At 32.9% G+C, this 16564-nt stretch overlaps 1 protein-coding gene across 6 annotated transcripts in view; it reads left to right on the forward strand.

The window, feature by feature from the left end:
* The window catches only part of DIAPH2 (diaphanous related formin 2), a 953825-nt gene that overhangs the window by 276058 nt on the left and 661203 nt on the right, over nt 1-16564 (forward strand). For all 6 annotated transcript variants that reach the window (XM_036919628.2, XM_057495928.1, XM_036919627.2 and 3 more), the window contains 3 exons: nt 182-318; nt 2061-2169; nt 13374-13484. In XM_036919628.2, the coding sequence (XP_036775523.2) occupies nt 182-318; nt 2061-2169; nt 13374-13484 (357 nt within the window). The remainder of the gene's footprint in view (nt 1-181; nt 319-2060; nt 2170-13373; nt 13485-16564) is intronic.

Consider the following 16564-nt stretch of genomic DNA (forward strand, 5'->3'; position numbering starts at 1 on the left):
GATGCAGTCATTTCAAATAAAAAACAAAGATAAATAACTGCATTTGAAAAGCATCCATATAATTAAAATCAGGTAGAACCTCATAGTGGAGGTGTGGGTTTTTAGAAAATCATTTTGTTAATTCAAGATATGTTACAATGACATTTTGAATGATGGTTCTTTTTTGTTTTTTATTTTTTAGTTTGGACTGCAAAGGATTCTAGGAGATGAAAGAAGTCTTTTACTACTGGCAAGAGCAATTGACCCCAAACAACCCAACATGATGACTGAAATAGTAAAAATACTTTCTGCTATTTGCATTGTTGGAGAAGAGAACATGTAAGTATTGCTATATTATTATATTAACTGCATGGAAAATGACACTTGAGAAATTAACAAGTCCTACTTTTGTTCTGTTTATTTAGATACCTTGCATGAAAATAGTATTAAATTTTAGAAAAATATTATTGGCAGTTTTATCTCACATATTTACATTTTAGCATTTTCTTTCTTGATTCTTTGAAAGATGGGTTTAAACAGAGGATCTTAATGAGAAATTGGTCAAATTTGTTCAAAGTGAATGAATAGAAGTTTGTCTAGCTGAAGGTGAAACAATCATAAGAAAAGTGGGGAAAAAATCACAGAAAATTTTAGCTAAATACACAGAACAATATTAGCTATACACACACATGCACACACACACAGACACCCCAGGCTCATACACATGCACATCACAAGATTTTATGTCTTTAACTGAATTGACTAGATGCTTTTATTTGTACTATTATTTTATAGTAGTGTTTTATTTTATCTGCCTGTGCTAGTGAAAAACAATGATTTGTAGAGTAAAATAAACTAACCTGTTATAAAGAAAAAAACAGAAGGGCTGTTGGTAATTACTCAGAGTGCTGAAACTCACCAATTTCAGCAAGTTGCTGCTGAGTGTACATCAGATCATACCTTTTTTAAGGAAATAATAGTGAATCAAAGCAAAATTCCAGATTTGATGTCATTAATAAATCCAGTTAGTAAGAAAACATTGTAATAAAGAATGAAATATCTGCTAAGGGCATGAACTAAAATATTTCTTCTGAGAGCTTTTTGTGACAGTAATATTTTCAGTTTGAATCAGAACAGGGCCTTGCAAAGATTTAAGAATGTTCTAATACATTGACTTTCTCATACCTCTCAGAATAAAATGAGATGTTGCTTATTGCTGGCTAGTGTCCTTAGAAACCAAAGGGTACATGTGAAACAAAAGTATCATCTAGCATTAAGCTTAAGTCAGTGAGAACAAACTGAGAATGAGGTAATGTGCAAAAGTAAGCTTTCCTTAGGTTTTATAGAAAAATGAGTTTATAGAAAAGTAAGAAATATTTTTCTAGTCAATTAACTTTTCACTGCTTAATTCAGATACAACCTATCCTGGTATATTTGTTATAATTTAATTATAATTTCAGGTCTTGTTTGGTTAAGAGTAGTATACTACATAGAGGTTAACTTGATTCAGACACTGTACAGTGATAGTTTCCTGTATTTTTGTTCAGGTGAATAAGGTCCTTGTGCTATTTAATTATGTTTCTCTAACTACCTAAGCTTTCTCTTTCAGTTTTTTTCTTGGCCCATTTTTAAAGAGTGTTGACTTTTTTAAGTTCTTTTAAAAATACATATTCTTTCCAGCACCTTATTATAAAGTTATTGTTTGTTTACACTTGAAAAAAAGTTAATAATTGTAGGTAGCATGTTATGTTTAAGTTATATTAATGTCAACACATGAAATATCAAAACCTGAAATTAAAAATTCCAATGTTTATCAATTAAGTATCTTTTTTAAAATGCCACCCAGAAAAGTTATTTCCCTCAAGTTGTTTAATGGATTTTCATTTTGATGACCTAAAATTATTTAAAGCTATCAGTATTTGACTTACAGAAATATGTGGACAGGAACACAATTCTTAAATTGTAAAGGTGTGTGTAAACATAAAGAGCCAGAGAGGAAGGGAAACCTGAAAGAGATAACCCATATGTATATTTTGTGAGTAAGATGCATTTTTCATTTCTGTTCATTTTTTCCTCTTTAGTCTAGAGAAACTCTTAGGGGCTATAACTACAGCAGCAGAAAGAAATAACAGGGAACGATTTTCACCAATTGTGGAAGGATTAGAAAATCATGAAGCTTTGCAGTTACAGGTGAGTTAGTTTTGTCTTAAACTGCTTCTAGGGTTATATTTAGAGTACTCATTTTGTATGACACCAACTCCATTATAGCTAGCATTTAAATAGAATGGAATGTAGAAATGAAATTCTTCCTGTTACTGGTCATTCATAAAAGCTAGAAGTTTTGTCTGTGAGAATAACAATTGGTCTAAAATTAGGAAAAGTACTTTGGATTGTTATAAATATGATGATTACAATTATCATTAATATTTGGGTAGAAATATAGTAATTAATGTAATAAACCATGGAGATTAAAGCCTTACCAATAATCAGGGCAAGAAAGTAAGCTATTTAGCCCATGCCATCATCCTAACAAGTGTTAATGAATTCTGTGGACCTCTTGTAGAAATTTAAGAAAACCAAACATTTACACAACACCCAGAAGTCTGACTCACCAGAATAGTGGCAGATTGAATTGCAAGTCTTAGGTCAGGGTCTAATCTGATAGCCCTTTGTAGAGCCAGCCTAAATGTTGCCTTTAGAAAATGATAAAACTTTGATCTCTTCTTAGATGGTTTCAGGAAATGACCCTTTTTATGCAAGGTAACTTTGTTCTGATTCACAAGAACTCGTATTATTGGTATTGGACCATATTTACGGTGTGAGATCCTGGACTAAACCTTTAAATTTGGGTACATGATCTGGTTTAATTCTCAAAACTTAACTATGTAGGTATCTGTCATATCCATTTTGCTTATGAGATGCCAAGGCTTATTGGGATTAAATAGTTTGTCTAAGGTGACACAGTTTGTAAGTGGTAGAGTCAGAATTTGATGCCCAGGTTTTGGTCTCTGATGCTCATCTCTTTCTTTATACAGTGTTTGTCATTTCATTCACCATGTGAAACTCTTTTGGAAATATTCTTTAAACTCCTGTAGTGTCATTCAGCAAAGAGAAGATTGTTTCACATGTAATTCTATCAAATTGTTTAGTAGTAAGTCTTTAAATGTTAAAATTTCTTATCTGATGTAAAACAAAAAATTTCTTCTCTTTTATTATATTATGATGTACTGGCAAGTTTATTTATTTTTTTCTCCTGAGTTTGAAAGAATAGCACTTAGATGAATTGACTTGTCCAAAGAGAATATTGTAGTGTTACAAAACCATAATCCCTCTCCAAATATTAAAAGATCTCTGTTAATTGTTACTTCTGCTACAACTATGATGAACATTTTGGATAAGCTTTTATGGTGTGCCTTTTAAGTCTCCAATATATAGCAATTTTAATATTTGAGGTAGTTCCTTCCAGTGTTTTCCTTTTTACAATATGATTATTATAAAATTTCAACAATTTTAATGTCTCTACTGAAAGATTTAAAAACTGTCCTTTTTAGATGACTTCTTGGAATCTTTGATTTTTTTCCTGTGATTGGGTTTACCTAACTGTCATTGATGTTCAGTTATATGTCGGAGTTTGTATTTGTCTTGCAAAGTATGTTTAGGAGGAATTGTTTTAGATATAACCAAACTTTTCATTGCATTGTCTGACCTTTAAAATGATACCTCTACCATAGAGTAGTTCACCCCAAACAATGAGATGGAAATGACATTTGCTAGCCTTCAGGAAGCTGGACTGATAAAGTGGAATTATCAAATGGCAAATTGTTAACAAGTAACATATGGAGGAATCCTAGACATCTTCCTGGATATTCAAGAAAATTGTTGACTATTGATTACAGAAGCAAGCATATGCAAATCACAATTTGAAATGTCCTGTTTTGATAAGCTACAAAACTTAGTGATTTGTTACACACAGAGGCTATTACTCTCACAAGAATTGTGAAGTGGGTCTGTTTATTTGGGAATATTTCATGTGAATGAAAAAATATCACCTAAAAGTTCAAAAATATATTCAGAATACCCAATGAAAAACAGAAGTTTAAATCTGTTATTTTAAAAAATATAACTAGTGCTGCATGTTAACAATTAGTTTTCTATTTCTGTAGTATTCTGAGACTTCTCAAAATGTTATTACAGTCTCAGGAAGTAATTCTGTTAACATGCAGGACTAATTATATTTTTAAATAACAACTATATTCTTAAAAAAAATTTTAAACACATTATTAATTTCTCATAGAGGTTTTCTAGCCCATTTTTAAAATGAAATTTTGTACCTATAGTAGGATTTTTATTATCTTTAGTAGTTCAAGAAATAGACAATAAATCATATATATTCATATACCCTCTCTTCATTGACTTCCCTTTAGCTTAGTAGCATCCTCAAGTCTCTTCTTTTGATCCTACATTTCTTCGAACTAGCTTTTCATCTTCCTTTTTCATTTTATAATCCATGTCTCTAAAAGAATCATCTACACTTGTTTTCTATTTTCTAAGTTTCCTTTCACAACTCAACTTCTTCACATTTCTTAAAAAGGTCAACAATGATCCTTTAATTTCAAAATCCAATGGCCTCTTTCCAATCCTGACCTCTTGGCTCTATTGATTACCTCCCTCCTTGAAAATTGTACTGCCTTTGGTTTTCCAGGCACTATTCTCTCCCTGTTCTCTAACTACGTGTAACTGTTCTTTCTCCACCTTCATGTGTTTCTCCTCTTCTTACTTCTGTGTTTCTTCTCTGTGTACATACATATGTATTTTATTTTCCTCTCGAATGTTCTCAATTGCTTCTCTAACACCCAACTATGTTCTAGTGATTCCCCACATTTATAGGCCCTACTAATATCTCTCTCTATTCAAATCTACATGTCCAAGTACCTATATGTCTATGGGCACCATAAAACTAAGAAATTAAAAATAGAATTTATAAGCCATGTGCCAATGTTCTAAATACGTATGTCACCTCATTTTAAACATCACAGCAATTCTACGAGAGAGATGGTAGTAGTATCCCCATTTTATAGATGAATTGACTGAATCAGCTCATAGAGGTTAGATAACTTTCCCTGGGTCACAAAGTAAATAGGAGAAAAAGCCCAGATTAGACACTAGGAAGTCTGGCTCCAGATATGCTCTTAACTATTACATGGTACCCCCTTTTATAAAAACTAAGCTCATTCTCACTTCCCCTTTATCTGATTCCCACCAAAGAAGTCTACTCTTCTTCCTGTCTTTTAATTTAGATTTTAGAGGGATCATCTTTTACCCCATCTTTAATTTTCCTCAAGACTTCATTCTTCTTTGTTCTCTGCATCCAATCAATCATCAAGTCTTATGACTAAATCTATCCATTCTCTCTACCCCCACTGCCTTTAACCTTCTCCCACCAGTACCCAACAATTTCCTAATTAGTACTCCACACTGATACATTACCCTCCAGACAAATGTGCTATAGTGTTATCAGTTATCATTAAAAAATAAATCTGATTTTAACTTAGTAGGGTTTCTAGAAACCTATGCTCATGACCTATTCCTTCCTTGAGAAAGATGAAAAGCCTAATCATGACATATGACCTTTTTCAATGTGGCCCAAATATAACATTCTGGCCATTGAGCCTGTAACTCTCCCAGATGGACTGTATGTTCTAGCGATACTATACCTAGTGTTTCCCAAATAGTCTGTAGACTTTTAAATGCCCTCTAATACTTTATCATGTAGAACACTTTACTTGAAATACCATCCTTGCCCTGCCCAAATCCCTGTCTTCCTGGTAAGGTTTATGAGAATACGAAGGCAAATTTGGGAATGTACTGCATAAATCTGGGTAGGTATCAGTGATGAGGTGACACTTTAACTGGGTCTTGAAGGATACTATATAGGAATTTTCCAGGAATTATCTTCGCTGCTAGAGAAGCAATATTATGGTAGGGTAGGAGGCAGGAGAAGGGCTTCCAGGAGGTAAATATAGAGGCCAGAATAATCTGCCAGTCTCTTCACCAAAGAAGACAGAGTGAGGCAATACCAACATATAATTGGAACTGATTTTTGTATAATCCACTAGGAAAAGCTAGGGTATACTGAGCATTAATAATAATTGTTTGTGGAAAGAGAAAGTAGTATGCTGACCGCCAATGATGTCTTATAAAAAGAGCCCCAGTCTCCACAGGTTGCTCTTAGTCTGGAAGATGTCATGTCTTAACATATTTCAGGAGCTGTATACAGAAGTGTATTTAGCATGATCTAATGCATTTAAAAAATGTTTTCTAACATGCTGAAAATAATAACAAAATTATGTGCGCTGTAATTAAATATGGAACACAAAAATGTTGTGGTAAATATACACTTCACTGATGTGTAATAGATTGACTTATCCTGACTTCACCTATTTGATTGATTTATCATTTTGAAATATAATTGAGAACCAAAAAAGAAATAAAATAAAATAAAATAAAATAATCTGAGCAGCCAGCAAATGTCACCTAATCCATCAAGTAAGCCTCACAATGACCAAGGCCTTTGGGCCTTTAATCAAAGCTTATTTACTCTTTTTTCCTTTGGTGTCTTAACAAGCCTGATTATGTGTTTTCCATCCACATTAGATGAGAAGCAGAGGTTCAAAGGTTAGAACAGGGTTTATTCCAGCTGGTACACTGAGATGATCAAAAAGTGACAACTGACAGATTAAAAGCAAGGGAGGAGGAGATGTAAACATAATAAATGACTGGAGCTCAAATGCGAAGGTTATAATATTTGATTTCATTTAGTCAGGGCAAGTAGCCCTACACACCTCAATAGCAGTTGAGGGAATCTCTGTGTTACATCATAGCTCACCAAGTCACATTTTAATCATATTCCAGAGTGCAAGGAAATAACAAATCTGTGATATTTTGTATAAGAAAGTGACAAAACTTCAGATATATGGACTGATGCTTTGTAGCTTCTTTCCATAGTGCTGCTCAAGTGTTGAGATTATACTCTAAGCACATCTGTAAATTAGCTATTAGTGCACTCAGACCATCACGTATGAGGGAGTAGCTTTGCGTAAGTCATTTATCATTTGTCACCAGAGGTACATTTATAACGAAGCAAGGCAGCACAGCTTACGAATAAGGAGAAAATTTGTGGAAAAGTAAGTAGGTGTGTTAAATATTAAGTGTTGAGTGAATGCCTAATATTACTTAGAAAACTTGTTCTACATATTGACCATTTTATATTACTACCATTTTCACAGTAGAATTAGTACAATGGGGAGGTTGTATAGAGGTTTTTGTACAATGTAGTCATTTTTCAAGTACTTAGAAAAAATAATGTCTGACTTTAAATGGATGCCTTTTATTTTAAATCTGCTTCAAAACTGAATAATTGTAAAGTCTATTGTTTTCAGTAATGGAGGATCAGTAGTGACCTCCACAGTATAAAAAGCAATATATGATTTTCAAGTCATCATATGGGCTTCCCCAGCACCATTTGACACTATTGATCACTTATCAAAGCTCTATCCTCTCTCAACTTCTATGATATTAGGCTCTCCTTATTTTTCTTTTTTACCTCTATGTTACATTTAAAAATCTCCTATCTCTGTGCTTGGCCCTTAAATATACTGACTCCTGGAGCTTGATCCTTAGTCCTTTGGTCCTTTGTTTTGCTAGATCTGTACATTGTCTGTGGGAAGCCTCATCCATCCTTAAGACTTCAACTAGCACTTCTTTGTGATGAATCTCGCTGAACTCTTTTATTCCAAATTCTTCCTCACTCACAGACCTCATATATTCAGCTGCCTCATGACTGGATTTCAAATGTAGTATTGCCCTTAACTGTATCTTTCTTCCTTTCCTCCATCCTTCTCCTTTCTCTCCAGGTCCCTCTCTAACCGTAACCTGCCTCTCTCTTGTATTCCCAGTCCTGGTTAACCTTGGCATTATCCACCAGGTAGCATAAAACAAAAATGTAATAGTCATCTTCTAATCTACTCAGGCTCTGTCCACTATTCCCTCAGTCACCAGGTTCTACTAATTCTCCTTCCTTAGTGTTGTACTTCCCTTCCTTAGTGGGGTGTCCCTCCTCCACCAACCGTGCCACCATTTCTTTGTCTCTGGGCATTATCACATCTCACTGTTTTAGCATTTCCCTGGACCCTTACACGTTTTCTGCCTTTCATTCTAGTCCATGTTAAGTAATCTTCCAAAAAGTTTGCTTCTGAAATGCAAATCTTGTTATATCTCTGTTTAAATTCCTACAAAGGACTCCCATAGCCTACAGGACCTAAGTGTAGTCTTGTGCCACACAAAATACTTCCTCCTCTGCCTGTTGCTTTCTCTCTAGCCCAATATTCTACCACTCTTCTACATATACTTGTTGGTCCAGTCATGCTGTACTCAGTTTCCTGAATATTTTCTGCTGTTTCATCCCTCTACCTCCATACCTTTGTACATGGCTTCATCCTGCCTAGAATCCTCCTTCATTTCTTGACTTAATTAACTTACTCTGTATATTTGTATTTTTCTTGGTTGTTACTTATTTTTGACTTGAACCATCTTTTTTTTCTAACTGCTGCTAGGCTAGGATAAAAAAAGACCTTGTTAATGTCAACAAAGTACTTAATAAGGTCAAGTGTGTGACAGTGCCAATAAAATTTTAAAAGCACAATTTGTCATAACTAATGGCAATATGGATAATCTGTCTGAGAATGCCCTAGAGTTGGTAATTATTGTACCCCATAGCTCTCTGAATTGTGGTCAAACAGAGAGATGTTTGTATAGTTTTCAGAGCTTGCTAAATTAAAGTAAATAAAAGGTTCTAGCATTTTCCCGGTAATTTTGTTAAGATATTTCATGTTTAAATATTTTTCCTGTCTACCACTTAGGTCAAAAAACTGAATGCAGTTTCTTCAGGAAGAAACATTGCAATCTTCAGTAACAAATATTTATTTATTGTGTTTATTGCAAGTATTCAATAAATAAATACTATGCAGCCATTTTATTTTAAGCAGTTTACTGGGGGCAGTTAGGAATTACAGAATAAATCCCTAAACAAAGAGCCTTGCCTTTAGAAAGTTTGTAATCTATTTTTTGATATTTCACTCTTTATACCACACCCTACACCCCAGAATGAAGACAATAGCATCCTGTGACGAAAGCATGCGGATGCTTATTGTTGAAAGAGAGTTTACTATTACAATAAAGGAAGGATCATTGTGTGGTGGAAAACTGATAGTAATTCAGTTTAGTATATAATTATGCATGGCACAAATTATTGGATACTCATCATATGCACAAAGTTGGTGGTTTTTATCTGCATATCTTTATGCATTCATTCAAGAGCTTATATTGATGTCATGTAGAAAAGGAGATCATTGAATAAAAATGCAAATATGGAAACTGTTTTTACCAGTTAAAAATCAGAATTGTGGTCCTAGTCTAACGTATTTATTAACAATGGAGAAAATTCACTGATTTCCTGTGATTTTAAAATTTTATTTCTCATGGCAGCTGTATTAAAAACAGATGTGGCAGAGCATTTTGAAACTTAAAGCCATTATAAAGAAACTAAGCAACAGAAGGAATCTGGATAATGGACTTTGTGATATTCGATTCAAGGGTACTTGTTTTCTTTCCAGTACAAAGAAAAATGCTATTCAATAGTGCCAGATTTGTGCATTGTAGTGTGGTAGAAAGAATCCAAAACTAAAAGTCATGGGGCTTGCATTCTAGTCTAATCTTTGTGGCATATTATTAGCTATATGATCTTAGGCAAATCATCTAATGTTTCTAGGTTTTCAGTTTCTTTACCTTTAAAGGAGCATATTGGGACAGAGTATTTTTTAATGTTCTCTGTAGCTTTAAAATCTCATCATTCTTTATTTTACATTCCTGGATTTGGATTTATTTTTTAAAAGCAGATTGATTTTTGCTTGGTAAGAGGACAATATAGTTCAATCTTGCTCTTAAAGATTTATATACCTGGAAATTGAACATACAATTTTGAACCTTTCATTATTCAAGAATGAGTTTTATACTTCTTTGGAGCTTAGGTTTTAGAGATTAGGCCAGAAACCTTTTTATTTAGTCTCCAGTATAGTGCTATCCAATCAAACTTCCCACAGTGTCCTTTCTCTGTGCTGTCCAATGGAAGCCACTACTAGCCTGTGGCTAGTGTGACTGTTGAACACTTGAACTGTGACTAGTGAGACTGAGCAAATGGATTTTAAATTTTATTTAATTGTAGTTAAGTTAAATTTAAATTGTCATTAGTGGCTCTGTATTGAACAGCACAGCTCTAGTGTATATATGTGTATATGTGTATTTGCATGCACATGTATGTTGAGTAGGGAGTGGGGTGGTAGGAGATAAAGGAGAGTGGAGACCATTACTTTTGGTGATGTGATGTTGTCTTTACTGTTCAGGATATGTATAAAGTGGTATATAACACATTCTAGGAACTATTTTCTACCTTTCCTTTTTTTTTTGCATTTCATTATATATTATGATGACTATGTCTTTATTGTGGTATAATTGACATATAACCGCTTTATATACTAGACAACATATTGTTAAAATAATTTGTCTAATTAACTTATAGTTTCAAAGCTAAACATTCCTAGTATATTAAACATGATGCACTAGTTAAGTTTTATTATCTTATCCATCCTTAACATCTTTTGTTGTGTGAATCTATGAATGGAGTTTATGAGGCATCTGGAATGTGCTGGAAATCATTCTATATTTGGAGTAAAGGGATAGGGTTTAGAATCATGCGTTTCCTCCTTGCTCTGTGACCTTGTTTAAGTTAACTGCTTTGAGCCTCAGCTTCATCATCTGTGAAATAAGGGTAATAGTAACACTGTGTGGCTTTTATGAGGATGAGAGTAGAGGTCACTTATGTAAAATACCTAATACTACCTGGCAACTGATAATAACAAAATAAAAATGATAATAATAGTTTGGGGCTTTGTATTTAGCTATGAATTCAGAATCCATGCAATGGGCACTTCATGTTTACAATTAAGTAATAATATATTCTGCCTTTTAAACTAATTATATTTAAATTTTTAAATTTTGTATTTGTAAATAGTAGCAATTATTTTGATTTTGGATTGATTTGTTCATGTCCTCTGTAAAGGGCAGTAGTTGTGTAGTAGCATTAAGGAAAAAAAGACGATATTTTTTTTTCTCCACATTCATACAATGTAAGTATTTCTACAAAAGAGTATTACTTTGGCAGATTATGTTGGAAAATGACATGATGCTATGACTATTCATCTTTGCCATTAATTTCATATCTGTGAGAATTTAATAACCAACGATATTGATAAACCAGTGCCATTACCTGTTTAAACTACTTGAATTCAAAGCATCTCCTAATTATACTATAGTCAATGGGTGCAATTTCTGTTTTTTTCAATATTCAGTTATATGTTAATGTATATCTGTAAAGTGAGTAGTAGCATTACAACATTTATCTTATGAAATGTAAAGTTATTTTGATGTTGATACATTCTTTAATTTTATTGAATTTTACTCCTTTTATCATCTGATCGAAATACTTCTATTGGTATAAAGGTACAGTTCCAAGACTCATTAACTTGTTTTTTATGGAAATGTTCTCTTTACTTGTAGGGTATTAATACAAGCCATTAAGCTAGAATGTCTTCTGGCAAAAACAATCCTAGCAGATGGCAACTTTTCTCTCTATCAATTTTGGATTGGACATGTACTTTGGCTTGTTGGGTCGTGTCATAGTTGTAGCATAACAAGGATCATTCAAGCAAATGCAATGATAATATAGCCAGGGACATGTACATTATGCAGACATATCCCAGCCTACTGAAACTGTATAAAGACAGGTTTTCTTGTTGTAAGTAGGAAGGTTGAATAACCCATTAAGGCATAATCATCATAATAATTTATTCAAAATATCTTTTTAGCAATGCTCAGTCTGTGGAAAATAGTCATCTAGGTGTTTTATCTTGACATTTGAGCATTCATAGGAATTGGACTACATTCTTCAGTTATCATTTAGGTATCTAGCAATGTCAAGCAACATCAGTCATCCCCTTTGAAACATGCAACTTTAGATTTTTGAACCTGGATGTGAGGTAGATGTGCTAATCTCCCAAAAAACAGCTTAAATGCATAAGCTATAGATATAAAAATAAAAGATATATACCTTTTAATCTTTTTTCTCTAGTAGAAAAAAATAACTATCGTAATAGTAAGTCTGGATAAGTCAAGTAAAAATACATTTAAAATATTTTTCCTTTGATGATGTGTTTTTCCCATTCTAACTATTAATTTGTGTCCCCTTCTATATATACTTAACATCTTTGCTAAATCTGGTATTTTTCCAGAGTCCCCTTGCAGTCAGCTCTTTGAACACATTACTACTGATTGCATACTTTAAAAATAATCAGTTTCAATGTGTAGCTCTTCTCTCAAACTACTAGGCAGGTGCCTTGGACATGAGCAGCATTTTCTAAAAATGCTGTTCAGGAATCATGTATGGAACACTTGGCAATTAGCGTTTTGGTGATTCCCTTTTAATTTATAATTACCAGAATATAAATCCCTTTTATAATAGGGATCCTCAATATCAGAAGATAAGAAAAGTGAAGCCTATTTTACAGTGTCAATACAATTAATTAATCACCTTCTCCTGAAACAAGCTCTTACCCTTATATTTACTTTATCATATAGTACACATTAGTATTTGTGTCATAGTACCTTCTAGTTGATCTTAATTCACTGGCATTCATTTTTTATGCAGAGCAAATTAATTCACCTTAATCATATATTTTGATACTGTGTATTTTGTGCATCCCAATAATAGGATGGAGAGAGTATAAATCAATGTAATAATTTCTCCAAGTTATCACTGTTCCTTGTTTAATAACAGGGTACTTCTATAACTTTGGTTTATTTTAGAAATGTGTTTATAACCATATAGAATTGAGGCCAATTGCACTCTGAGGACAGCTGGATCTGAAAGATACATTTCATAATCTTTTTAAAGGGCTCTGTATGCATAATTTTAGAATTTTGAGTTTCTTAGAATTTAATATTCCTTCATATTGTTTAGCAAAGTATAGCAGTACTTGACCGTCTATCATATCTTCATTGGAATTATTCTGTACATTAGAAACTTTATTGTTAATTTTGTTGTTTATACTGTAAAGTCAGCATCCTTATTCTTGTATAAATATTTGCCTTTTTCATATATATGTATGTATGTATACATGCCTTTAGTGAGTGGGAAAATAATTACCTAAATACATTAAGTAGATATTTCCTTAATTTTTAAAAATGTTTTCTTTTTGGTAACAAAGTTTGCTTTCTGATTTCAGGTGGCCTGCATGCAGTTTATAAATGCCCTGGTCACTTCTCCTTATGAGCTTGATTTTCGTATACATTTAAGGAATGAATTCCTGCGTTCAGGACTAAAAGCAATGTTACCAGTAAGTTGAATGTACACATTTATTATGCTGATGAGCTTTAACATTTTTATTTCTTTAGACAAAAGTACTCATAGAGTAAATAAGTGTGCTTTGCTGTTTTCTTTTGTAAAGCGTTAGGCATTTTGTAAGCTTTTTGATATTTCAGTAGTATCAGTTTCTATATAAACCAGTAATTCAGAAATCATCTAATTATGTGTCCAGGAGTGATGTATTGTGGGTACTTTTTTTTTTTTTTTGTCTTCTTAAAGTTGAAAGAGAACTTCTTTTCTCTGAGTACTGAGAACATAAAAGACCAAGTTTTTTTCCCCTCTCAATTTTCATTTAAAATTGTTTGCTTTCCTCTTTGGTAACTTAGATTGATTTCATTTTCATTCATCATAAGTATACACAGAATTTGTATTAGTATAGTCTAGACACATTACTTAAGAATGGTATTCTTGTTATCATGCTATGGGAACTTTTCTAAAGAAAAACAATTTTATTTCTTAAATTGAATATTTGCTCTAATTATGATACTGTTAAAATACTTTTAAAATAACTTTATAGGCTTGATCTGAGGTAAATGAGCACACTTATTCTGTAAATACAAATACAACTACTGTGACTTTATGTTTTAGTTAACTGAAAAGGGATTTTTTCAAGACTATGCATGGCATTGTTAAAGGAGACAAGTAAAATCTCACTCATCTCTTCATTTAAGCTACTCAGACCACACCTGAAAAACAAGAAGTAAAAGTAAGGGAGGAAAAAAAAAAAAAGACTTGGGAAAGAAAAAACAAAACAAAATACATGTTAGTGACCATGTATGTAAGACTTAAGGTACTAGAAATACCAAAATCAGGGAAATTTTCTGGTGAGGAATGAGTGTGTGACATGCATTTATAACTTGTATTCTAATAGTCTTAACTGAAGGTGGTTGAAAAGTCATCATAAAATGTACAGTTGGGTTTATTGAAACCCATTTTAATAAGATGTATGACTGGGTCTATCTGGTTTTAGAAAGTTCTATGTCAATTCCACTTTGAATGGTTCTCTAATTCATGACTTTTAAAAACCAAGAAATTGGTTACAGTGAACCAAAGCAGCATTTTGAGTGACCAGTATAGAGGTTCAGTACTCAGTTAACTTAGGCACATTCACTAGTTAGAGTATATGTAGTTATTCTCGTTTTGTCACAGATCATTCCTCATGAAAAGTCTATGGCCTTAGGTGGCTAGAGATAACATGATAGTCTTGATTTTAGGGTTGATAGTAGGGTTGCCTACTCATTGGTTTCCATGCTTGCCTTCACTGTGCTGTGTGCTGGTTCTCTGTTTCTGGGTAATGTCTTTCTTTGGACACTTGCTGGCTGCAGGGGCTCCATAGCATCATCCTCTACTCATTTACCAATATGTCATGTTTTCTGCCTCAGTTGTTGCTGTTACTCTTCCATCTTTCATTTACCTGTCTATTGAACATTCATTATACTACTGACTGGCTTGTCAAGAACACTGTGATTCTCTTTTTAATTTATTTAAATCCTTATCTTTTCAGAAAGAGAAGGCACAGTATTTCTGTCCTTACCTTTTGTATTTTTGGCTGGTTGTGTTCATTGCTGCTAGGTTCGGTAGTCTCATGGTTTGTTGAGTAATGACTTTTGGTTACATTGACAACTAGGATTTCATATCATTGTTTCTAAGCTACACTTCCCCTTTGGCCCTATAGCTGTATATAAGGCTTCTTGTAGCACCATGTATTTCTTAATATATGTATTATTAATACATGCATCTAGTTAGATTTTTTTTTAACTATCATGTTTTTTCACCATGCCCTGCTTCTCAGATCTGTGTGACTCCTCAGCAAGAGAAAAGTGGGAAGTGTCATGTTTCTGCCTCCTAAAATTTTGGAATAGAACCTTCAAGGATTTGCAATAATTTTTCTACCTAAGGGGGTAAAACATAACTAAATGTGGCCCTGGTTCTCAACCAAGACATTGGGCATGTCCCCCTAAAGGGAGTCTATCAAAATCTTATTGGGAGTGGAGCAGAGATGTTTGATTTAAAAAAGAAAATCCTACACAGTCATTTCTGATATAAGATGAGAATCAGAATCCAGGCAGATAGACCCTGAGATTAGAGACCCTTTCTGTAATATCATTATCTCACTACTCTTGTTCTTGTAGTTTTATCATCACAATTTTGAGCAAAGGGCAGATGGTCATGCTTTAATATATTCTAAATGTACCTAGCATGTCAACTACTATCTAATTAACTATGTAACTTACTAAATACTTAAATTCAAGCCACTAGAATTTATAGGAACATTAAGTATCTTTACACATGCATAGATGTTTAATAATATATTCATAGATGAGTCTTTAAATCCTTAATTTTTCCAATTTGCTCTTATATACTATCTTTAATAGGAGGCACTTCCTAATTTTCTAGAATATATCATATTCAAAGCAACAAATTAGATGTGGGTAGGGCTAATATACTTTGTAGATACATGGATAAAAAATTATAAAGAACTGGAATCATTAAATCTTAGGAAGGAATAGTTCTTAGTATTTCAGTAACCCCTGAGACCATCATAATATTATAGTAGAGTGAAACTTTTTCCATATAATTATCAGAATCTTCAAGATAAGGACAATTATTTTAATTCTGTAAAAATTTGTTTTCAATTTTCCGATCTCTATGGATAAATTACGGTGTTTAAAAGGAGATTGTACTTCATTTATATGGAAAATGCAATTTTCATAATTTTGTTTTAGTAAGTTAGGATAAATGAGTTGTTACATACTTTACAGTGATTTCTAAAATACTATTTGCTGTGTAGTAAACTCACATTTATTTCTTGTGAAAATTTCTCTGTCTGCCTTACTTAGTTAAATAAGTTAAGAAAATATTAGGTAAATCAGATATGTGGAGGAACAAGTTAGTAGGAAATTGTGTCCATTAACAGCTGGCATTCATAATCTCTTTTAAAAGACTGACAGACCCCTTCTTATTCTTTTGAAGACTCAGACTCAATTTTGATTTCTTGACTGGTAATCAGCCATACTGGTACTGGAATTTCCTTTGAAGTATACTGTATTA

Source organism: Manis pentadactyla, chromosome X (assembly GCF_030020395.1).
Source record: "Manis pentadactyla isolate mManPen7 chromosome X, mManPen7.hap1, whole genome shotgun sequence".
NCBI classification, from domain to species: Eukaryota; Metazoa; Chordata; class Mammalia; order Pholidota; family Manidae; genus Manis; species Manis pentadactyla.